The sequence below is a fragment of the Echinops telfairi genome, unplaced genomic scaffold, assembly GCF_000313985.2.
Source record: "Echinops telfairi isolate 266 unplaced genomic scaffold, ASM31398v2 ScPeMD7_49;HRSCAF=173, whole genome shotgun sequence".
In the NCBI taxonomy this organism is placed as follows: domain Eukaryota; kingdom Metazoa; phylum Chordata; class Mammalia; order Afrosoricida; family Tenrecidae; genus Echinops; species Echinops telfairi.
Window position 1 is genome coordinate 2,427,929 of NW_022103947.1, and position 25,971 is coordinate 2,453,899.

Genomic DNA, 25,971 nt, shown 5'->3' on the forward strand with positions numbered 1-25,971 from the left:
TAAAATTTATATCTATATAGATCCAACATTAATAGAATTCCTACTATATTCTATATAGAGTCTATAGCTTTAGCTATTTCAAATGTCTGATGTTTGGCATGTGTAAAACAGTTATTTTAAAATAGTGTTATATGCATGTTTTTATATATATCAGAAAATTTTATTTGAAAATGCCAGTAAGTAATACAGAACATTCTGATATTACACCAATGTTTTTGCACTCTGTGGAAGTATACACAGCACAGAATTAGTACGTTTTTAGTTCAGTGTTAAGACTTTATGAACAACCCGTGAAGTGAGCAGATCTGTAAACACAAAGGTGGATCAGTAGTAATAAAATAGAGCTTAGAAAAGAAATGACCATCTTGGGTATATCAAATAAGGCCGCAGACATACTTTAAGCAACTGACAGCATTCTTGAGCTGCTTTTCCTTTACTGCTTACATAATTATACATGATATTCAGAAAAATAATTAAAAAACCATTGCATGTTTGATAAACAAAATATTGATAATACAACATTACCTATAACAAGTCCATTTTTGGCCTTACACTAGTTTGTTTCAAAGTTCAAATCCAACTGAACCTTTCCCACTGACCTATGAAGGAGTATCAATAAAACCAGTTAATTACACAGTATGAAAAGGATCAACTAAACCCTTGAATGAAAGGAAAGAGGTAGGTGGCAAATCAGTCTATCCACAACTTCAACTTTGAAAATTCTTACACATACACTATTTGCTTATGGGTATATTTTTTACAGTATTTATTAGTTTTGCTTTTACAGTTTACTTACAGATTTTCTTTGATTTACATTGAACAAAAAAAGCCTACAAAATACACCACAACTTCTAGCTTGTTTACAAGGGAATTTGCTTTAGCATTTAGGTTCAAATTAAGCTTGCCTTTTGAAAAATAGCTTGATGTAGAGAACCTATAGTTATGGTTCAAGCAACTATTGAGCAAATACACAAAATACGATTTCTCTCACTTTAACAGGAAATGAAAATGTAATTTTGGGGCTTCAACTGCATATTTTAACTCTTCAATATTGTCAAGATTTACAAATCAATATATCAGAAGCAAAAGAAAGTTAAAAGGAGCAAAACCCTTTTAAAACAATACACACCAACATGCCTCTTTCAAAAAGGATCATATATGTACTTGAGTGCTTGACACCTGGCTTTTAGAGCCTCCTGCTGGAGCACTGGCTGACGTATCCTGACTTATCTCTTACAGTCAAGCAAGTGACTGATCTCACATTATAGGAATTGAAAACAGTCCTCTATTTCAGTTGTACAGGAAACAACATCACTTTTGAAGATACCTTCATGACTTATCAATGAAATGGTATGGAGCTACTAAAAGATACTCCTGAAACCGAACTTAACATTTTAGATTGCTTTTCACTGTCCCCAGTAATACAACTTAAAACTCTTCCTACATAGTTTAATTAAGAAATTGACCCTTTAATGTAAATGTTGCCATTTACTCAGGTGTAAAATTTCTGCCAACTTGTTCAAATCACTTTCTATCCTCTCATCTGTTTATAAGCAAAGTATTACTTTGTCTGGGCTTACTTCATCTTCAGTGTCTGGGATAGTGGGCAACAAAGCGGAACGTGTCAACCCCCAAAATTTTTGAGGTGACATGTCTTTTTTGGTGGCTGTAAATTTCCATCCAATATGGCTTGCACAGATCCTGCACTGAGCAATAGTCCAGGCATACCTAAAAAAGTAAGGAATGGATTCAGCCCAGGAAACACATCTTTGGACCCAGAACCTATATCAGATAAGCCTGTTATCCCCAAGTCTTCAGGACAGAACAAATATGTATATTACCTGATTCACATAACTATGCTAAACAAACTTTGTTTGTGATTTTCTAGTTGTGCACTTCATATGGTAATGCATTTGTCTTTACAATTTGGTGACTATGCTCAACTTTGTTCTCTCATGAAAAGAAAGCAAAAGATTAATGTTATTAGGATTCCTTCATACAAATTGCTGGTTCTAAGACCACATTCTGACCCTCACTTTTCCTTTGTTGTTCGTATTGCAGCTAAGGTTAGGAAACAGCACCGCCTGAAGAAATGTACACTGCCCTGATGCCAGAGTTAAACACTGCCCCTTACTCTCACCAGAGAAAATAGCCTAAAGGCCAGTGTAAAATATAAAGATATATGTTTGACACAATGGATATATGTATGGATTGTGATAAGAGTTCTAAGTGCCCCTGAAAAAAAAAAAAAGATTATTCAAGATAATAATTGAACCAGAATTAAATAACAGTGTTTCTGTTGTTGAAAAAGCTAAACCAAACCATGTACTTGTAACAATTTCCTTTTCTTCTATGAAGATATATAATCGCCAAGATTTAGCATGTTAGTAATTCTTGTGCCAAATAAAATGAGACAATGTAAGTGACAAGGTCTTGTTCCAGAGCAGCAAATATAGCCACCCGCAGCGGTCTCTTTCAAAATATAAGGCTGACCTAGAATTTGGAACCAAAGACAAATTCTCAGGTGATGCTGCTAGTCTTGAGATCACGCTTTGAAAATTGCTGGGCTTAAGCATTTATGTAGGAAGAAAGGCAAGATTCCATGGATTCTGCATCTTTTTAGCCTATCACTGCTCGGGAAACATTCTTTGGATTTTACTATTACAGAATGTGATCCAGTAAGAAATTGGGTGGGTCATGAAATAGTTGATTTTCAGAATAAGATGACCTCAAAATAAATTTGTAGTAACTGGACAGTATTTTGATTGAGGATAATGAAAGTTACAACCTTCTCTTTTCCAGCATTCAATAAAATTGCAAAAGGCATAAAAAGCATGATTGCTGTTTCTAGCCCTTAATGAAATGAAAAGCTTATATATTTAAACACAATATAATTGTTTAATTTTCTATTTCTTATTAAAATTCTAGAAACTCTGCTGATGACTCTAGTTCTCTTCTATCCAATTTTAAGCAAATAAAACCAATAAAACACAAACTAAAATAAAAAGAGCACCATAACATTACCCAGGGAACCAGCTGTGCTCTGTTGAAGCCCGGCCTATCAGATTCAAGTTGCAGGCCTTGTACACAGTCAGCGTCTCATGCACGTACCCATGAGGATTCACGTAAGCCGCCATTGGCCCACATAAAGATAAACTAGAACAGAGACCCAACATGAAGGAGTCAAAAAATAGTTCTAATGGTCTACATTTATTTAAATGTTCACCAAGAAATGAGGTCATGCTATAAAAATACATAGTTCCTTTAAACTTTTAGTTTTTGGTAACCCAGAATTTTAGAAAGAAGATAGGTGGGTGGCAATCAGTCCCATTTTGTTCAGTCTGAATGTTTTTCATGACTCAAATGGTACTAGCATTAGTTTTTAAAGCCTTCATTACATTGTAAAATATACAGATCTCAAGTTCATCTGATTGTGTCAGTGCAATGACACTAATTACTGTGTAGCCAATCCCTGTGTTTGGGAAGGTGATGACATAAAATCCCTTTCAAGCACTATTTTACCACAACCTCAATACACGGTCAGAACGATGTTCTACTTTATGATCGGCCCTAAGTGGTACAGCTAAAAATTGTGGGAGTACTCATGTTAGGCCCTTAATCACAAGAAAGATATTTTCAAGTAAAGATTTTCATTAAAAAAAAAAAAGATTTTCATTAAGGATTTGGGAGGCGAGTTTGGAAACTTAAGGCCCAGTTTTTAAGTTTACCATGCTACTGCCTATAGTAACACTTATTATAGCTATTGTTGCTCTGAGCATCTAGTCAGGAAGACTGCCTATCCCAAACTGAGTTTTTCAAATTTAATTTGCGAAGTTATATAGAAAAATGGAAATGTAACCTAACTTTAATTCTGACAAGGTAGTTGGAAAATGTACTCACAAGTATTCTAAAAATATAAGAATGATCTCACCTGAATATTTCATTTTTGGTGGTTATTTCTGTTTCTTGACATTGTTTACAGCAAAGGGAAGTACACTAAACATTTAAAAGGAAATTATCAGTAGGAAAATTCATTTTATTATATAATTACATAGCGTATCACTAAGTTTTTCTAGGGTACTGGACACTCAATACCAAAACACCATGTTTTCACTCTAACCCCATTAAAACAATTGAAAGAATTAAAGAAAAGCGCCCCCCAAGCCCAGAACCTGCCACATGTTCAGTTATAAACTAAATGACAATCTAGGATACAGGAAAAGTGATTATCTGATACTTAGCCACAGATATACTATGTAGGGAACTCAAAAAGTTTATTCAGAAACAAGTACTAGATTAAATATATTTCAGAAAAGCAAAATAATTTTGAGTTTATCTGCATGACTCCAAATGAAATGTCCGTTTTTCTTTACACTACACGTAAACCAGGACAGTAAACTGCTCTTATTAATTGTAATAGTCGACTATATAGCTGGGCCCCAATGACGATTGCTCCCAAGAATACAACTTAGTTCTTTAGACTGATTGAACATGGGTGTCAAACACATTCACTTTACTTACTTTATTCATAATGTCTAGCTCACAGCGAAGTCGTTGGATAGCACTACCAATTTTAAGGAGCTGGATCCTTAATACATCATCAATGGGAAGACAAGCGGCTACTCTGTAAGAAAAATCTTAAAGACATTGTGAGTTTTTTCATTTTAAACGCATCAGTCTAAAACTCTAAAAAGTAACTTCCTTTTAGAATAACCTCATCTACAGGGTTTCCAAAAGACACATTTTGTACAAAACAATGCTAAAGTATACCAATATCCAGCATGCACCATTAAGAAACTTATTTTCCCATACCTTTTCTGTAAAATTTCATCTTTAAAATATGAAATAAAATCCATGGTAGACAGTTACAAATCCAGGGTAGAAAGTCACTTTACGTGACAAAAAGTAGAGACATAGTTAAACTGAACAGGATAAACCAATATAGAAATTATATGTAAAAAAATCTCTGAACTAGAACTGATTTTTTTTGGGGGGGGGCTATTAAAGGACAGGGTATGGGAGGTCTTTGCACCCAAGAGGGCGTTTTTTGGATGAAAGAAAGTCTTACAACAATCAAGGCACACAGACTATAAGAAATTTGTTACAATTAATTGAAAAAAATGTTTCCCCTCAACTGATGTTTTATAAAGGTAATCATCACATTAAGTAATTTCTTTGAACAAAATACCAAACCCACAGGAAGAAACAGACATTCAATACCTATTGGATTTGATGGAAGAGATTCATCTTTCAGATTTTCATCCCATTCATGCAGCTGTTTCTTGATTCTGTCCATTAAGGTTTCCTTATTTAAAAGAAAAGAATCCGTAGTAAGTTATGTATACTTTCAAAGTCTGCCAGTTTTTCAGCTCTTTTCAATATAAGTAGTAGCACTAGTAGTATTTTAAGTCATCACTATATGGTAATATTGTCCCATCTGAATTCCAGTTTCAATGTGTCCACTATTTTCCAGGCTCATCCCAGGGACAGATGCTACTCACTCACTGCCTTGGGAGATACACTGATCAGTGATGAAGTGGTCCTACTTCCCCTGCCTTCAGTGAAGCCTTTTCTGACTCAGTTCATAGACATGTAGTACGTATTCATTGCTCTGGAACTTGACATTTGTATACAGGTCACCTATTTGCTACCCTAGGGATGCTTATTATCTTTTCCCAGCACCTGCCCAAATCTGCTTGTTTAATGTGTAGTGATTATGGTTCCAAAGCTGGTGAACAGCAGAGGTCAACTGCAGTTTCCTTGGTCTCTGCAGGACATCAGTACACAGAATTTACTTCATTGTCTTAAGACTCCAGATTTGTGGGCGTGGTGAAGCACTATGGAAAATGACAAATAATTGTTGAATGCCTACTATGTGCCATATGTAATATTATCCCACTTTAGAGATATTTAGAGAAGAAATCTGTCCCAGATACAGAGTAAGCAATGGAATTAGGCTATATATCCAAAACTAATGATATTTACTTCGGTAATCTCCTAGTGATTTTTCAAGTAGTAATGCCATGTTTTAATCTCAGAAAATACATTAATTTAAATTATTATGCTTGTTTAGGAAAACACCAAAACAGTATTATATATGATTATTTAATTTTCTAAATGTAAAACACCATCCACTCAAAATTTTAAATGAGCTACTTAATATTTTGCTTTATAAGTCACTAGCAAGTGTAAGACAATTTAACATTCTTTAAATTAGAGGCAAAATGTATCCAGCAGAATTTGATTCCTGCCCTGTCTACATTTAGTTAATACCATTAATCCTGAAAAGAAAACCTTACCAAGCACAAAAGACCTGCTTTATTCTAATTACCCTTAATCATGACATGACTACTCTAGATCCAAGACCATAAATAAGGTATGTTACTTACTGCATCATATAAGGAATATAGCCAGTGAGGCCATGAAGTCAGATTTGCACAATGAAACTTCCTCTGAAAATGGAATAAAAAAGTATACATCAAGAGAAACCACAGAATCAATATTCCCTTATGGTAAACGACACAACATTTAAGACTAATACTCCAGGAAGAGACCATAAAAAGACAACATTGTAGAAAATCTTCCCAGTAGATGGTTTATTTATGAAACTTGAATATTCATGCTTTTATACCCTTCTAATTTATATCCATAACACACACACAATCTCTCAGATAAAATTCAAATATTAAGATTTAATATGGAAATTTTTATATGCTGAGGACAACTTAGTAAAATCATTATTTCTACTATGACCACATTAATTACGTTTAGTTGGTAATTACTTGCCCAGCATATGCAATGAAAACCTTAAAATACAGCACAACTGTCTTTCTGTACACATTTTATAGGACTCAGCACTGAGACAGACAAAAGTGAGAAAATTCCAAGAATGAAATCATGATTCTGGCTTCTAAATGGAAAGCACCCAATAATCAAGTTCTCAATTTAAAAAACCCGGGTAAAGCAGAGCTTCATTAATTTTGGGATCCAAACAGAAGTATGCTAAATTTATATTAAAATGCTCATTATACTTAAATTCTTGTTATTTGATTAATAGAATCACTGTTTTAAGATACCAGCCTTCAAATTACATATCCAAAGCAATGCCAATGAGATTGGAGTTTAGAAAACACTGCAAAATCAAGACAATTTTGAAAATCACTTCTGCAGGACAGACAGGATCAAAAGGACATGCTGTAGCAGTACTGTTAACAGTAACAACTTGGAAACAAACATCTATTAATAGTCAATAACATAGTCAACAATCAATACTTATATATAGTTTTCACTTAAATATAAGATTACAAAATTGACCAAAGAACCTGCCAAAGAACAAAAATACAAATTTTATTAGTCAAAAAAACACATCAGTGAAAATGAATTAACCCCAAATACCTCCATATCTACCAATGTTTGTAATCACATGTAAATAAACTGCTCATTGTTTGCTAGAGCAGGACACATGAAACTGGGAGGGAGAAGGAGTTTCATAATGCATCAGAAGGAACCCTGATGACACAAAGGTTAGAGCATTGGCTGCTAACTGCAGTTTGAACCTACTAGCTGTTCTCTGGAAGAAAAGATCTGATGTTCTGCTCCTATAATGAACCTACTAGCTGTTCTCTGGAAGAAAAGATCTGATGTTCTGCTCCTATAAAAATTATAGCCTAGCAAACCCTAGAGGGCAGTTCTATCTTAACCTATAGTGCTGCTATGAGTCAGAATCAACTCAGTGGCAATAGATTACCAATTGAAACTTGAAAAGCAAAATAACATTTAACAAAACAAAGGAAGAACCTACTCTTGCACTTAAAAGACCTTGTATATAGCACACGCAAAAAGGACTTGATATATGGATAGGTTTAGTATTAAGGTAGCAGATGGACATTGGGCCTCCACTCAAGTACTCCCTCAATGCAAGAATACTTTGTTCTATTAAACCAGCATTCCATGATGGTCGCCTTCCTGATACAATCACTGAAGACAAAGCTGGTGCATAAGCAAATGTGGTGAAGAAAGCTGATGGTGCCCATCTATCAAAAGATCACATAGATTCACCTGTACGAAAGGTCATTTGTACACATTATTTAGTGCAGGCCTTTCTGGCATCAATATGATACTGGCTTTAGGAATTATGTATCCGTATAACAGAACATGTTCACCCTTAAGAAGAATGAAGGAGTACTCCATAAACTGACATAGGAGATTCTATAAGATACATCAGTAAGAGAGTAACATCCAAGATAGCCAGTGTCTTTGGCATAGAAAGAGGAAGGAAATCGATGTTGATGCACACTCTACATGAACTCTGGAAGAGGGCTTGTTTGAGGAGCAGCTTGCGTGGCACGATGGCCATTAGTCATTTTCTCCATTTGATTCCTCTTTACTCTTTTCTTATTAACATATAAGGGCTTTATAAACTAGCAAGCTGGAAATGAAGCTAGAAACATTAGTCAAACTCTAAATAGGTCTAAAAAGTTTCCTCACTTTTTTGAAAGAATTTTCCTATGGTAAACCCAGTAACTAGAAAAAAATCAGTGTTACTGAGAAATAAGTAAAAATGAGCTTCAAATATCAAAATTCGGAAGGTACCTAGATGGAAATGGGGGTTTGTGGTTACACTGGCCTCTAATTATTTGCAACACATTGGATCTCCCCAATGTTCTTCTCAGAATGCAAGACCACACAGGAACACTTCTGGAAGCTTAAAAAAATGCTATTTGGGGATGTCCAGTTTTCAGTGGCAAAATTCAACAGAGGCGAGCAGGGCTAAGTGAAGACCTATCACCTGGATCCTCTAAGTATTTTTTTTTTTTTAAGCTGGCACAGTGTGTGGTGGTAAGCTGATTGGCCCGAGTCAATTTAGACTCATCTAAGCATCTCTCCCGGCTCTGACTATTTTAAGTACTTGTTAGACAGGAGACAGAACACATGGTTGTGCTGCTTCATATCATGGCGGGATATACAAGTAAGTCACATGTGAAAACTCTGTAGGGAGAAAGGTGAAACATGCCCTAAAGTCAAGAACCAATTACACACTCCAGTCCCCTGATAGGTTACTGTCCAGCTAAGGTGCAGCAAACCACTGAGATTGCTTCAGAGACCAACTGCCTAGGGACTCCCTGCCCGTGATACTGCCATCTTCCCCTCTGTGAGGCTTTACTCCTAATGCTCACCTAGACTTTGAAGTGAAACAGAGTTTATAGGTCACCTGGAGCTTAAAGGAGTTCAGTTAGCACTTTTTTTTTTGCCCAATGAACTAATCCCACCTTTCAGAACCTAAAATAATTCTATTCCAAGTTTATATTAGGGAACTCTTTAGACCATCTGAAAAACATATGATAAAGGCACCTGTTACTAAAAACACTTTAAGCCTCTTATTCTTTAGCATCTTAGCACCTTTCATTTAGCCCTTGGTGATCTGGAACGTGAAAGCCACTTAAGTCCCACAGTGGATTAGAGAAGTAAGAGTGTAGGGAAAGGTCGGGGCAATCCTGGCAGCTCATCTTTTCTTGCTTGTGATAAGTCAAGGTCAACCCAGTTGCAAAGGGCAAATTCTGATTCAGTGTGAACAAGCTGAGATGTTCTATGTACCCAATAGAAATAATGCAATCAGCATTTCCGATAAAATTAATTTTAACAAAACAGTCTTACTTGCTCAATGCAAGTTCAGGTTTAAAACACCAGGAACAGGAAACAGATCCAGTCAGTCAGGAATTATTTTCATCCTATGCTTACAACTTTGCAAAGAGTTACTTCAGGATTCTAAAATGGGTTAAGAATTTTTAACAGCTTGTCTTGGTGTAAAAAAAACTAGCACAAGAATCCCCAGTTCACATGAGTTTAAGTGTAACAATTATTACTCCTACAAAGAAAGAGGTCATTTTCTACTCATAAATTCCACATTTATTCCTTGGCCCACATTCTGGAAGAGCTATGTATAACATTTTCAGGAAGTGTATGTAGAAAGAGTCAAAGTGAAATCGATTGTACCACTGTTAAAAAAGAGTAGGAGTATGAGGGTAAGTAAAAAAGTAATGTAACACACTTGTAAAAACCAATAACATATCAAAGTGTGAAGCTTTTGATTTTTGGCACCTCCTTTAGGTATACACATTTCTGCAGGCAGTGTTTCCATCTCTGTAATCCTTCCCCAGAGAATTCTGTGCTCTTCAATTCACACTATGTCAGAGGGCAGAGGGCTCACATCATGCTCCTTTAAAATGTTACTTGCAGGAGCTCTGGTGGCACAGTGGTCACATGTTGGGCTGTAATGTGCAAGGTTGGTAGTAAGAAACCACCAGCTCCTCGGAAGAAAGATTGGGCTTTCTCCTCCATATAAAAACAAACAAACAGTCACAATCTTGGAGACCCAAGAGGTTGCTATGAGTCAGCATTCCCTCGATGGCAGTAAGCTTAGTTCTTTGGTTTTGCATTTGGGGAATAAAAAGAACAGGGCTGTAGGGTGGATGGGGTAAGGGTTCTCAATGAAATTCTCACAGCACAGCCCTTCCTACCCAGGAAGAATGAGCAGGTGTATTGTGAAGGAAAACAATTTGTTGGTATAACTTTCCTGGTCTTTTTCTCACCAATGTGGTTTTCAGCTTTCTTAAAACTTAAGTCCCAATGGCTGTCCCGTGGCCTTTGAGGAAATCTATGACCCCTTTAGGGTCCCCACCAAAAAGATAACAATTGCCATAACCTTCTGAGCTGACTTGTCTGCCCTGAATTTAACAATGGTAGTCCAGTAGATCTCCTTAGAAGCTAGTTTTGTTTGGCTCTGTTTCTGAGGGCCCCGGATGAGACTAAGACAAGTAAGTGTAATACTGAGAAAACTTGTCTGCAGCTGTGCACAGATGTTAGGGACATGTTTAAGCACATTTTGTTTGGGATAAACTCATACATGTATGAACTGGAATGCTAAGTGAATTACCCTTATGTATTTAAAGTGTCTGTATCAGGTCTGACCACAGAAGTATTATACAGACATACAAAATCCTCCTGCAAACTCAAGGCAGTTTCCATATTGTTAGACCACTGAAAACATTCGTTAGAAGGTTGTCTTGGAATCAACTGACTTAATTATAGCCTTCTTATTAAGATCTTGTTAGAAACACTAAAATACAGGGTATATCACATCACAGACTGGTTAATTGAAAAACAGGACTAATAGGACCAAGATCCACAGAGGGCTGGACAGTATGAGCCCGATGCCCATCAAGTGCCTACTGTGAACAAGAGTCTGAAAATGAAAGAATTCTACTGCTCAGAATATTCTAATCAGTGGTACACTGATCAGTGTATAAGACTCCCTTATTACTCCAGTTGCTATTAAGTTGATTCTCACAAATTCCAACCCTACGTTTGTCCGAGTAAAACTGCACCTCAGGCTTGCAGTGGCAGATTTTTCAACAGTACATTGCTGTGCCTTTCTTCCAAGCTGACAGGCTCTGGGTGGAGTCCAACTTTTTAGTTCACAGATGACTGTGTTAACATTTGCATGACTGCAGGTCCTCACTTGAATGCATAATCTCTATTAGTTTATATATACCAGGATCTTAGACGATTTTATATCACTGCTCAACTTGACAAAGAGTAATGGATAATTAATGCAGGGTTTTTAAGATAATGGAAATTCTCTTTACATATTTTTAATAAACTTCACAAGAAGTCAATTCTAAATTAGAAACTAGTAATCCCATCTTTTTTTTCAAAAACCAAATGTATTAACCACACTCAAAACTGATACATTTCACTGATGATCAAAATCAATGTTTTTTTGGAAATAAAATGATCTAACCAAAAAAATACTAAAGACATGCAATACTCTTAGAGAGCACCTAATGTCATAAATTTTTGCATCCTACTGCAAAGTATTTACTAGAAAATGTGTAAAGATCTACAGTTAGAAAACTGAACGAGAAGAACAGGATCAGCATTTCTTATGCTGAAAGAACTGAAGAGAAAATCCAAGCCTCAAGTTGTAAGCCGTAAGGATTCTATGGACAAAAAGTTGCATAAAGGAATCATCAAAAGAAGATGGAGGAAATACAGCATCAGTGTGTGAAAGCAAGCTGATATTCAGCCACTTCAAGTGACGTATGATCAGGAGCTGAGAGCTTCCTGAAGAAAGAAGTCCAAGCTGTACTGAAGACATTGAGGGCAGATCAGGCTCCAGGAAGTAACCGAGTATCAATGGAAGGTTTCAACAAAGGGATAGGATAAAACACTGGAAGCACTCACTCATTTATGCCAAGAAATTGGGAAGAGAGGTACACATCAACTGACTGAAAAAAAGATCCACATTTGTGCCTACTCCAAAGAAAGGCAATCAAATAGAATGTGAAAAATCAAACAATATCATTCTAACAAAAATTTTACTGATAATTAAAAACAGCCGCAGCCACACCACAGGGAAATGCCAGAAGTTCAGGGTGGATTCAGATGATGTAGATGAGGGATATCATTGTTGAGATGGATTTGGGGATTCAAGGGATACCAGAAAGCTGTGTTTTACTGACTACATAAAGGCTCTTCACTGCATGGATCAAAATAAACTATGGATATGATGGTAAAGAATTGGAATCTCCCAAAACAGTTATGCTCATGGGGGACCTGTATAGAGACCAAGAGGCAATTGTTCAAACAGAACAAGGGAATACTGCAGAGTTGAAAAATCAGGAAAGGTGTATATCAGGGTTGTACCCTTCTGCTATTTTTATGCAATCTATTGAGCAAATAACTCAGGAAGCTTAATTATATGAAGAATGTGGTATCAGGATTAGAGGAAGACTCATTAACCTGTGGTGATATACAGATGACACAATCTTGCTTGCTGAAAGTGAGAAGGGCTTGAAGCACTTATTGATGGAGATCAAAGACTATAGCCTTCTGTATGGATTATACTTCACCATAAAGAAAAAATCTTTTTACCTGGATCAATTAGCAAGATCATGATTAATGGAAAGAATATTGAAGTTGTCAAAGATTTTATTCTACTTGGATCAACACTCTATATCTGTGGTATTTGTATAATTGTCAATTTGAGAGGATTAAAAGTGAAGGGTGGAGTCTAGCCTGTCAATCAGGTCATAGCCAATGAGGCCTCTGTGTGGGCATGGGCTTCTCCTGAAGATTCTGGGAACTCCGGTATTCCTCCTTGGAGGTGGGGGACTCTCTGTTCAGTCCCCCTCAGTCTTGTGAGACATTATTGTTGACAAGACACATGCAGACAGGCTGACGGCAGCCGGACCCTGGAGCTGGAGAAGCTATGTGGAGACCCCTGCCAGTGCTGAGATGCTTACACCGCCACTGGATCCAAAAGGCTTTCCACCCACTGGCCTGTGATCATCCTGCATTCAGCAACATTGCATGTGTATTTTGAGTCTTCCAAGAGGAATTTATAGATTGGTATTGGACATATGGGCTAATACCGGACTTAAGGACTTGATCTGGACTGGGCTGTTTTCTCAATATTCAATTGCTCTTGTATACAAAGCTCTTTCTTATAGACGTGTCTATGAATTTGTTTCTCTAGTCAACCCAGACTAACAATGTCCATGAAAGTAGTAGTAAAGAAAACCCAAAGAATGCATTGCACTGGGAAATTCTGCTGTAGAATACCCTTTTAAAGCTGTGACTCAACCTTCCTAATGCCGCAACCCTTTATTACAGTTCCTCATGTTGTGGTGACCCTCCCAACCATAAAATTATTTTCATTCCTACCTCATAAGTGTAATTTTGCTACTGTTACGAATTGGGCGACCCCTGTGAACGGGTCGTTCAACCCCCAAAGGGGTCGTGACCCACAGGTTGAGAACCGCTGCTTTAGGGTGTCAAAAAGCAAAGATGTCACTGTAAGGACTATGTATAAGCAGGGTACTTTGGAGAAACAAATTCACAGCAACTCATGTATAAGAGAGTTTTATGTAAAGAAAGTGTGCATCAGGAAAACATCCCAACCCAATGCTGCCCAAGCCCACAAGTCCAACATTAACCCATTAACCCAACACCAGTCCACAAAGTCCTCCACCTCACAAAACAGAGGCAATGATGCCGACTGCAGGAGGAAAGCTGAGTCAGTGAACGAATAAGCATCTCAGCACTAGCAGGGGTCTCCACACTGCTGCTCCAGCACCCAGGGCTGCATCGGGATAGGTCCATGTGGCTTCTCCTTGGGGATGTCTTGTAGGAAGTCAATCTTGCAAGCTGTAGCAGGGAACTGCTAAGGCAGCTAGCTGCACCCTGGTGTGCGGACCATCACAAAGCAAGAGACCCGAGAACTAGAAAGGCGAGGCTCACCACCCATTTATCCCTCCGCCTTTCAATTAGCCCACATGTGATTATCGGCCAGGTTGGCAGAATTAACTGACTCAGACTATGATGTGTTTGTCCCAAGCTATGCTCTTCACGCATTTCATATGCACATGAAAAACAAAAACTGATAATCAAAATATTTCAATTGTGTTGTCAGAATAATCAACAATACGGTTTTGGAGGAAGTGCAGCCAGAATGCCTCTTAAAATGGGGGTGAGGTCTTCTGCTCGCTTTCCTTAGACAGGTCACTGTCCACGAGCAGAGGAAGCACAGCTATTAAAGCAGAGGGTGAAGAAAACTGTCACGAGCTACAGCGGTTACAGAAATAGCTCAAACGTAGTCAAGACTGAAGATGCCACAGGACTAGGCAATGCTTCCTTCTTTTACACATATGGTGGTTCTGAGCTGGAGCTAACTATATGGCAACTACCAACAATGACAAAATCTCAACTCAATCTTTTAAATGTTAACAGTGCTTTACAAAACAAGAACTGATAATATTTTCTCTCACAATCTTGGAAGAGATTAAACATACACTATGCTACCACAAACTTATCCTCCTATTCTTTAAAGTAATGTGTTTTGACTCAAGAACCAAAAATATGATCTAAAAAGAGAATTCTTTGAGATTAAAAACTTCAAGCAATTACTAACACATAGCTTATAAACCTAAGAACATTTTACAGCTGTTTGATATTTTGCTACTATGTAAATAGATGCCCCAGCTATTTATAAATGTTAGAAACCCCAGCTCTGATCAATCTCAGCCAGAAATGGTGTCTGAGGAGAGTAGTTTATATTTTATTAAACCAGGAAAAAGGCAACCTATCTTATTTTTTGAAGATACATAAAAAAATTAGTTCTCACCTTTTGGTATTTCTGCCACCATTTATATGAATACTGGTCTTCCCATGAGACAGGCTTTGAAGGAAATACTTGGCACTTACTGAGTGATTCTAACTGAACTGCAGACATAGTTGAAGGCAACACACATTCAGGAAGAATTTGCACTCTGGCTTGCTGGATTCTAAAATGAAGAGAATCAAGGACTGTGTTAATTTTTAAGACAGATTATCACAAAATACAAGTATGAAAGCAATGATAATTTCAAATACTGAGATCTTCAACGTTTTCTTTAAACATTCAAGCACTGATGTTAAATATAGTAACATTTGTGCTTTAAACATTTAACACTGATGTTAAATATAGTAACAATCAAACCAAAGTTAAAACCAAAGATAACCTAAGCTTCCAAGTTTTATTCTCACTGATGGGAAAGTTCTATATTTCTGATAAATAGTGTTTAAAGGAGACAAAGTTTTAAAAACTCAACCTATAATGAATTACTACTTAAACTGATACTTCTAAATTTACTTGTAAATTCTTAGCCTATCACTTCCATCTCCCCAACCCCTTACCCTGATTCTTGAACCTATCCTTTATCATAACTTATCCAACTGAGGAACAGAGAGAAAATGGGAAAAGAACTCCAAAACCCACTCATATCGATGAGTTGAAGTTAGAACAGAAAAAGTGTATATGTATTCGATATGCAGTCTTCTCTCATCTTCAAATCAACTTAAATATGCCAAGAAATCAAAATGTGCCTATTACTATGTTGTAGTTTCACAATCTGTTGTCAATTTGAGACGTAAAAGTGAAGGTATAGAGTTTAGTCTGTCAATCAGGTCGCAGCTTGATGACTTCATTTGGAAGTGCTAAGGAGATAATTAGCTCGCAGGAGGCAGGACACATGTTCACTTCCTGCGAGACATTTCTGTGGACAAGACACATGGAGTTACGCTAGCGCCCTGGAGTTGAAAGAGCTACGTGGAAACCCCTGCCAGCTATGAGATGCTTCTACTGCCACTGGATCCACAAGACTTTCCACCCACTGGCTTGTGATCTTCCTGCATTCGGCATCATTGCATGTATTTTGTGAGTCTGAAGAGGAATTTATAGATTGGTTTTGGACATATGGGCTAATATCGGACTTGATCTGGACTGGGTTGTTTTCTCAATACTCAATTAATCTTATATACAAAGCTCTTTCTTACACACGTTTATGAATTTGTTTCTCTAGTCAATCCGGACTAACACACAGTATTTTTTCCTACTCCAAAAATATTTAAGTCGGGTGCTACCTGAGAGTACTGTAATTGCAAATAGCGTCGTGACCTAATATGCAATTTTCTTGAAGGATTATACTTCCCAGAGAGTAGCTTTTGAAATTTCGAGTGTATAAGTACATTCAAATGCTGGAATAAGAGCCAGAATGACAAAGTCAAATATATAGAGTCTCTGCTTCCTTATTCAGTCTATTTAAGGTTTCTACAGTGGTTATTCACAGCAACCAGTCATGACCTACATCATTTATTAAATGAAATAGCTAAGCATGTCTGTAAATATCTAAGTTTAACGCTAATAAAATACTTAGTTCGCTAATGCCATTTTTTTTTATGACTTGGGAAAATGTTAAAACAAAACAAAAAAACACCAGCGTTATGTGTTATTTCTTACCTGTTGCCATCAAGTTGATTCAGACTCACAGTGGTTTCTGAGGCAACTCACCTCCTTTTTCTCCCGAGGAGATGGAACTTGGGTTTTAAATACTGACAATGCTTACCCAAGAGTGCTATATCCTATCTAAAAAAATAAACTCATGCCATCAAATTGATTGCAACTCAGTGACCCTATAACTGCCCCTGTGGGTTCCAAGACCATACATCTTTATGGGCGTAGAAAAACTCATCTTTCTCAAATAGAAGCTGGTGGTTTTGAACTGCCAACCTTGCATTTAGCACCTCAATGCATATCACGCTACAGTACCAGGGCTCCTTTACCATCTTATAGAAAGTTAAAACAAAATAGTTTTTCTTCCAGGTTATCAGATAAAATTATGTTTTACCCAACTAGTAGGTAAGCTTTGTTTTTCCTATTTTGATTTTTCTAGTCAAAATTTAAGAAAAACACTGATGTACAAGGTACTGCGATGAAGTCCTCAGCTTGCAGTACAGGCAGGTGGCCTGCCCTAGGTGGAAGCCAGGCCTCCCGGGACCTCGGCTTACTCTGCACAGCAGCTGTCTGGTTGTTGCCCCAGCAGTTGAGCTTTTCTCTTAACATCAACTATTTTTTGCTTTTTCCCAACCTGCTTATGGCAATTGTTTTTGTGATTATGGTTATATAATCAATATAAATAACATACAAATCGGTGAACTACAGTACAGAAATAAAATTGCCTCAATAAACATTATGTTGAACCATCAGAGATGCTGCCAAATTAGGCTCAACTTCAACAGTGGGGGAATAATGGACAAAATCTATTCAATAAATTCTGTTCTATAAAAAAATGTTTTGTGATTATGCTAAAAATTTTTCAAGAAGGGAAAGCATTGACTGTAAAATACAGAGGAAGCATTAAAGGTGGTTTATGCAGGAAAGATGAGTTACTACCAGCTCCAAAGTGCAAGGCCAATTCTCAAAGATAAGAACTTATCCCTCCATCAAATATGAAGCGAGCAAATGCCAAAATAAAATGTATGTATAAATTCTTGCTGTTTCCATCTTTAAGTAAACACCAGGTAGAGTTAGAAGTTGGTATTATTGTTTTTTAAAAAACGTTTACTTTGAAACTGAATGCTACCACCTAGGATTGCTTTACTGGAGAAGAGGAACTGGCCTGTTCAAATGAGCTACAGAAGAATTCTGAGACGGAGGAAGGGAGCTTCCAGCACTCACTGGCTGCATGGTCACACATATTATGTGAGCGAGTACGGTTTCTTGTTTGGAAGAAGCAGGCCTTGCAGTCTCCAGGGTTTCTTCGTGTCACCACTGCTAGTGCAGGTTATGAGAATGGCATGGCAGCCAGGGAGCTCCTTGCGGGGAGGACTTGTAAATGAAGATAGACTTGCGTTTGTGAGTGGTCCCCAGTGGATCCATGCCCTTTGCGAATCTTCCCCAACCCTACCAGTTTAAAGATATTCTCTGACTAGACAAACATCAACTGTTTTCAGAGTTAACGGTCTACTGCCATCTTGTGTTCAAAACTGATTTTCCACAACTGAAAGTGACAGATGCCAAGACAGTCTGAGAAATGTACTTCTCCACAAATCAATTTCCCTTCATAGTTTCTGGAAACACATAACCAAAATTGGATACGTGTAAGGACAGGAAATACTTGACATTTGGAATGGTTAGCAAAACCCACAGCAGCCAATGATCACAATGTTAGGAGGCCATTCTTTCATTCATTCATTCATGTTGACAACACCGATTGTCTCCTCTAAGGAGACACACTGCATTTTCACCCAGTGCTGCTATAAATAACATGCACACTTGGAAATATGTATAGTGTACATAGGAGACGAGTGCAGGAGGGGTTGTGTGACATGCAGTAATTGTGGAATGGGTTACTTATGTGAAAATACAGTTACTTATGTCCCTGTCTCCGTCCTCAAGCAGCTTACTAATGGAGGGAGAGACACACTGTATATACTCGTGTATAAGCCGAGTCTTTCAGCACATTTTTTAATGCAGTTTTTGTGGTAAAATTAGATGCCTCAGCTTATACTCGAGTATTTACAGCATAGCCATCCTGTAGTGAGTGACAGTGTAAGAAAGCACCACAATGGATGTCTGTCTGGTGGAATACCAGGTAAGGAGAGGTGCAAACCCACGGGCCCTGGCATTCCCATCCCACATTGCTCTATTGTTCTCTGGCTCCCACCACTGAACAAAACCGTAAGTTCTTGCCCTCAGGTACCTCCCTTTTAAAAAAATATACATCTTAAGATAAGCGCTGAATTTCACATGCTCACAAATATTACCTGTGCAACATTAAGGTCTGATGAGATACTCAACTCTGGCTATGGATCAGAGACAGGTTCATTAGGATCAGGGTGGAACCCGAGTGTTTCTAGTTTTATAAGACTTCACAGGTGACACTTATGCACCAGGGTTGGGAATCAAAGACACAGGACATCATATGCAATGATCAGCAAAAGTGTGGCTCTAATTTGTATATCTTTATAGGATAAAGTAGGTCTCTGTGTTGAAGAAAGGAAGAATAAATAAATAAATAATAAGAAGCAAGCAAGCAAGCTAAGTAATCCTTGAACTTGAGAAAAGCCCTAACCCTGATGGTCGTGCCAACCTGAATCAACCCTTACCAGTCTGCTTTGAGAATCGCTATGCTTTACATGGCACAGAAGCAAGAAGCAATTACTGAGCACTTCGTATATAAAAGCATGTATAGGTGACCCAAAATACACGAGGGGGATGGGCATGTCGATGGGGCAGTTGGCAGGAATGCTGCAAACACTGGCTGTCCAGTGACCCTGTGTTCAGAACGCACACGCCTTCCCTGCACTAGGAAGAGCTTGAGCTGCGAAAGGCACTCGCTTTGAGTCTTCATTACTATTCTTAAGCATACCTGGGCATTAGAATCACCTGGAAGCCATTTAAAAAAAAAATCATTTTATTGGGGGCTCATACAACTCATCACAATCCATACATACATCAATTGTGTCAAGCACATTTGTACATTCGTCGCCCTCATCATTCTCAAAACATCTGCTCTCAATTTACGTCCTTGGTATCACCTCATTTTCTCCCCTCCCTCTCCGCTCCCTCGTGAACCCTTGCTAATTTATAAATTATTTTTGGAAGCCATTTTTAAAAGAGACTGCAGCTTCGTGTGAGAGAGTCAATCACTCTCTGGAGGTAGGAGATGAGGTTGGAACTCAGGCATTCATAGTTTTAACAACTTCCCAGGTGATTTTGATGCACGGCTAGATAGGAAACCCTGGACTATAATCCCTTTAAAGGAAAGAGAAGCATTCACTGTAAAGAAAACCTTTCCATTTAAAGATAGTCATGCAACTTACAGGTACAAATTATTGTGGTCATTACCAAGGCTTTTAGAATGCAGTTTCTGATTTACTGTGGACATGATCATAAAACACTTACCGTAAAAAGTTTTTGTCTTTTTGCTATCTTGCAAACATACAACCAACTGGGGTCATCAATTGCTCAGATCTATACTAATAGAAACATTAAAGCCACCATTTTCCACAGGCAGTATCAATATACTCAGTAAAACTTGGTTTTTGTGTTAATTTTTCTTGAATAAAAAAAGGTACAAAGTATATCTTACCCATCTGACTGTGTCCTTAGCTCAAGAACCTTGAACCTCTGTCTTCCAATCGCTTTCACTTTCACTATCTCAATACCAAAATCCTGTTCTTCGCGATAGGCATAAATCTCCGCCGTTGTTCCAAACTGTGCTTCTCTTTCCTGTATGTTACTTCACAGGCAAGGTGCCAAAAGAAAATATATTGAAATTTTGATTTAAAAATAGGCAAAGTTGGCAAAAGCAATACACACAATTTATAACAATCGGTCTGAATTGCAAAATTCTTACCTTTTATTTATTTTTAAGGGATAGGGCGGGAGCAGGAAGTGCTAACAGTAAGCTTCAGAAAGTGCATTTAGTGCTTCAGGAAAAGTAATAGGTTTTGAGTCACTTAAAAGGGACCTAGGGCTGACAGGGCTCGAGCAAGCACCCTGCAGCGTGGTAGGTCATCATTTCTGGGGCCGAGTGCTGCAAGGCACGGGAGTGGGAACAGCTCGCATTTCCTCTGCCCCACCAGTCATGGCTCCTTTGCAAGTGATTTCAGAAGCTCGGTTTCAACTTTACATTGGTCAGTAATGGAGTACTTTATGAATCAAAGAAAATAAGAAACAGTACACTACTATTTTTAGAAAATTAATCCTTTACATTAAGATGTAAAAAGCCCTCTGTTTAAATAAAATGGTTTCTGAAAATCAGATTCGTGATATGTTTAATCAAAATACTAATGAGTAACCAAATTTCACACACCAGGAAGTCCAGTTTTATGTGTGACAGTAATTATCGGAGTTGGGTGGTTATGAAAATAACAAAATCTCCATGTTGCACTTCCAACCTCCCAAATTGCTGACCACATATTACTTTATCACTGGTCTATGCGCGAACCTCCTGGACAGAATAGCAAGGGGCTTTGGCTCCGCCTCTGCTGTGACAACACTTGTCAAGGACTACGTTAAGCAAATTCACTCTACGTTACCTGTATGCAAGGACTGCAAAGGTTCTATCTTTCTGAATTAAATTCCGCACCATACTGACTTCTTGAGGGCGAGAAAGCTGCAGAGGTAACGTCTGCCCAGGAATCAAGATCATCATCACCTGCGGCAGGACGGGAATCACTTGGCAGCTGTCGTCATCATGCAAAGTCCTGCCATGAAATTCTTCCATGTCGACACCCAGGTACTGTTGGGTAGTAGGCACACACTGTGTCAGAACAATCACTAAATATACAAGCTCAACAGATTAAAGAGAAAATCAGGTGAAAAGACTAGAAATGGAGGGTGCAAGTAATTATTCAAGTGATAAACTTGGTGCATAAGCACACTACACAAATCTCTAATGTATTACTTAATTACATACGGTATGTGAGGTTGGCAGACTGGTGTCAAAATTTATGTTTGGTTTTTTCGCTTCTTTGTTATCTTGTTCTTCAACTTCCATTTCAACATCAACGTCTTCTTCACTTCCTGCTGTGAAAGTAGAATACATTACAAGATAAAAATGCCAACGTTGTGATCTCTTTTGAACACACATTTGTTCACGAGGACTCCAAGCACCCAAAGAGTGGGTTCCTCTGCGTACCAGAGTGGTGATCACTAGGCCCTGTAAAGCAGCAGGCAGGCCATGCCACTAATTACTTCTGTTTTAAACTGTAGAATAGTCTTAGATTTAAGAACAATTACACAGAGAATACAGTTGCTGCACACCCAGGGCACTTTCTGCTAGTTACCTTCTTCCATTGCTCTGACCTATCAGCCACAACTAAGAAACCAGCATTGATACGTTACTTTTAGCTAAACTCCACATTCATTTGGATTTCCTTCGCTTGCATCTACTGTCCTTTTCCATCCTTGGATCTCATTAGGACTCCACATTATATCTGGGTGTCATAGCCTCCTCTGGGCTGGGGCAGTGTCTGACTTTCTTTGTTTTTGATGACCCTGAGAGTTTTGAAATGTACCGGTCAGGTATTTTGCAGCATACCTTAACTGGGATTGATCTGAAGGTTCCCCATGATTAGACATGTTTTGGGGAAGGAGATCAGAGAGGTGCAGTGCATTATATAGGGCCATCAACGTGACTTGGCTCTGCCTAGGTTAACCATGGTCATCAGTGGGAGGTGATCACTGGGCAGTTTTGTGCCCTTCAGAAGATATAACTAAGCATAGCCCATGCTTAGAAAGAGGGTGAAGAGTCATACTTGATCTCCACAAGGGATTATCTACACCACAGGGGTCCACATGCATTTGGCTAAAACAACTCACAGCCCACTGAGAATGGAAAACTTACTATAGCCCACAATTCAGTATAAAGTATAGGTATCTGCTTTGGCAGCTCCCCAGGATCAGTCCAGCACCCCTGAGCGGGTATCGCCCACTTTGGGAAACTATGATCTACACAAACGATTGGAATTTATTCTATATGGGAGATTGGTTTCTCTTTCTCTGCCACTAACTACTTTGGATACACTGCACAACTCAGCCCACTTGGTTAAATCTGTTTCCTCATCTGAAAAAAATGATAGGCTTCAGGCAACCTCTAAGGTTCTTTAAAGGGTTAGTACAGAAGAGTTCATTTTGAAAAAAATATATCAGTGTGAACTTGCAGAAAGAATATTGGCACAGTAACTACTTCCCTGGCTGGCACTACACTATTTGACAATGACTTGTTATCATTTCCATGCGAACTTTGCTTTGCGAATTTTAATTTAAAAATTAGTTGGCAAGAAACATTAAAAAAATTTAAAAGAAATCTTTTGGAAGGCTTTCTCTAGAGATATTTTTCAAATAATGAAAACTATGCTGGTCGTTTTAAAATCAGATGGTACTAACACGGAGGACGAATCAACTCTTTTCTTATGATAGCAATTAAGATTAGAAAATGTGGTGCCATGTAGGTGGGAGTCTGCTCATGGAAGCCCTGGGCAAATGTCCTAGGTTTAGACCAAAAGTTCTCAACTAGGAGTGATTTTGCCTCTCAGAGGACACTTGGCAATGTCTAGTGACACTTTTGTTTTCCACAAGTGGAAGGGTTGGGAGGAATCTTATTGATATCCAGTGAGTGACGGACAGGAATCCTGCTACATATCCTATAAAGCACATGACAGCCTCTACAACAAACACTTGTATGGCCATTGTCAATAGTGCAGGCGCTGAATTTCAGAAGCCCTGGCCGAGACTCACCATAAACACTTAGGAATCTCACTCCTGACATCATGCTTCATGTATTTTTTAATGTCCAAGTATGAGAAACAAAGTGTAAACAAAGTGCCACTACAAAAATCATTGTCCTTTGTGCATGTCATTATTTAAATACAACCACCTCCAGCTAGGTTGAAGATAGAAAACGATATGTGGCAACTGCTTTGAATTTTCTGTTCATTCTTAAGAATTTTTAGGTTTAAGCTTTGACTGGAACATAAATATTTCAACTTATACTCCAATTGCCAATGGTCTAGCACCACCTGCATTTTTCCCCCCTCTAAGAAAATACTTCTATTTGCTTGATCAGCAGTTCTTGCCAAAAATAGAAAAATCTAAAGTGATTTGAAAACGATTCCAAGCCCTTGCACTTGCAACACTAACAGCCTGGCTTTGACTGTCTCCTGCTTTCAAACAGGGACTTCCAGAGATCAGCTAACTGTTAGCTGGAAAGATTACATGTTAACTGTTTTCACCATATTCTTATCCATAGCACACTTCCTCCTAAAAATAAGGCTAAAACTTATTTCCTCATAATTAGTAATATTTAGCTAAAAATAGTTTATCTGGACAGGATAGATTCCTTGAATCTTGACTGTTAAGCTATTTCCTTAGCCCATACGAGGCTTATTACTCATCAGAAAACATCTTACACTAAATGGGCTTATGGCAATCCCATGTTTGTCTACAAACAAGCCCCATATATAACTCGAGAAAGCTGTGTTATTATATTAACATCTTTTGGCTCCGGTACTTCTGGTTCGCATCTTCTCCATGTTGCTGCAACAAAGCACTTGGGCTTCTCAGAGTCCCTGGGGAAAGGCAGGTGACTCATCTCAGGCAGGAGCACCATGTGGCTGCCAAGAAGACCTCAAAAGTCTGTATCTTCTTGTTCTCATCTTCCCTAAAACCCTAGGTTTCACATAAACAAAGTGGAATTCCTATCTCTAGAAGATAAAGAGTGGTTAACTGGAGTCTGGCTCAGTTACATCTATGCCAAGCCAGCTGTGTTGGCTTCAGCAACAGCCACAAACTCTGCCTATGGTCAACTTTCATAAAAACAACAACAAAAAAACCCCACCTCCTATATGGTAAAGCAAGCATGCATATCTCCCTCCTCCGACCTCTGCTACTCCCAGTAGCCAAATGAATCCTTGGAAAAATAGCTTTCTGTAGGCAAATGCCCCAAACTTGCAATTGCTTCTTGACAACCCACAGGAATGTCCATTGGAAAGAGATCCAAATTCTCCAACAATATAGGCCTGTAAGGTTTTATTTTTCACAATACTATAGTAAGCTTAACTCAGCAATGGGCTCAAACGCAGCAAGGATTATACCATGGATTGCTAGAAGGATGAACAAATTTGTCTTGGAGGAAGTACTGCCAGAATGCTCCTTAGTAGTGAGGAGGGCCTCTCATATACTTTGGACATATTATTAGGAGGGATCAGTCGCTGAAGGACATCATGCTTGGTAAAGAGAAGAAGAGCTTTAGTAAGACAGAATGACAAAGTGGCTGCAACAATGGACTCAAGCAGTGACGTCAGTGAAGACGGTGCGGCCTAAGCGTGGTCCATTTTATTGTACATGGGGCCGATAGAGGCTTTTTTCCATGGCTTTCCGAAAGAGAAGTCTGTTAAGTGTTGTAAGACCTTTTATCTGCCCCTTCTAACCTGCATTCCAATGTATAGTCAAAGTCTAAATTTTCAGAGAACACAAGAGAAAATTGCGTTGCACAGCACATCACCTAGTTATAAATCACCTAGTTATAAATAGTTATAAAAAGAAATACACCTAGTTAAACGTAGTCTATACTGTGTGCTTGATCGGCATCTCTGAGACAAACTACCTCGACAGTGAAGTGATTAAGGGGCATCGGCTATGATGTCAGAAGGACACAGGTTCGAGTCCAGGTTCTGCATCTGGGTGAGCTTGGTCGAGACAGTAATTTTTCACCGGGAAAGGATTAAACTGAGACACGCATGCAGAGTGTTTCTTACAGGGCCTGTCCCATTGTACGCGCTTACTAGATAGATGTCCGTTGTCACTGTTGTCAAAAGGAAGCAGCCAGAAAAAAAAATAACGGCTTCTAACTGGATGAGCTCCCACCCGTCCCCTCTCGTTTGGAGCATTTACTGGAGCCCAACTCACGGCCCTGGGAGGATGTAAAAGGGTCCCTGTTCTCAAGAGCGAGCACTCCCTCGCCACAGGCCGGCCTGCCGCGCAGGGTACCGGAGATGCCAGACTGCGTGCCCAGGGCAGCCCCTGGGACCCCAGCCCCTGCCTGGCCGGCGCGGCCCACACCCACCCCGCCCTCCCAGCCCCGC

At 38.5% G+C, this 25,971-nt stretch overlaps 1 protein-coding gene and 1 non-coding gene across 2 annotated transcripts; one reads left to right on the forward strand and one right to left on the reverse strand.

Moving 5' to 3' along the window:
* Positions 1-414: 414 nt before the first annotated feature.
* CRBN (cereblon) lies at positions 415-21,951 on the reverse strand. The gene is made up of 10 exons (XM_004715912.2): positions 21,804-21,951; positions 21,424-21,626; positions 20,472-20,621; positions 15,185-15,344; positions 6,390-6,452; positions 5,221-5,305; positions 4,522-4,637; positions 3,932-3,996; positions 3,025-3,156; positions 415-1,728 (listed from the first exon to the last, which is right to left on the reverse strand). The coding sequence occupies exons 1-10, from the start codon at positions 21,930-21,932 to the stop codon at positions 1,548-1,550; spliced, it is 1,284 nt and encodes a 427-aa protein (XP_004715969.2). The 5' UTR covers positions 21,933-21,951; the 3' UTR covers positions 415-1,547.
* On the forward strand, positions 20,218-20,342 carry LOC115869798. Its single transcript, XR_004046381.1, has one exon. It is a non-coding gene; the product is annotated as a small nucleolar RNA SNORA32 (small nucleolar RNA).
* Positions 21,952-25,971: the final 4,020 nt, after the last annotated feature.

What these genes read in the sequence shown, in the direction of transcription:
- CRBN (XM_004715912.2), bottom strand. Translation starts at nt 21,932, where the DNA reads ATGTATTCTACTTTCACAGCAGGAAGTGAAGAAGACGTTGATGTTGAA. An exon ending in TTTGCAGTCCTTGCATACAG is followed by an intron (nt 20,622 to 21,423) that starts GTAACGTAGAGT and finishes TTGCCTGTGAAG; the next exon opens with TAACATACAGGAAAGAGAAG. An exon ending in ACCAAAAATGAAATATTCAG is followed by an intron (nt 3,157 to 3,931) that starts GTGAGATCATTC and finishes TCTCTGTTCTAG; the next exon opens with TTTATCTTTATGTGGGCCAA.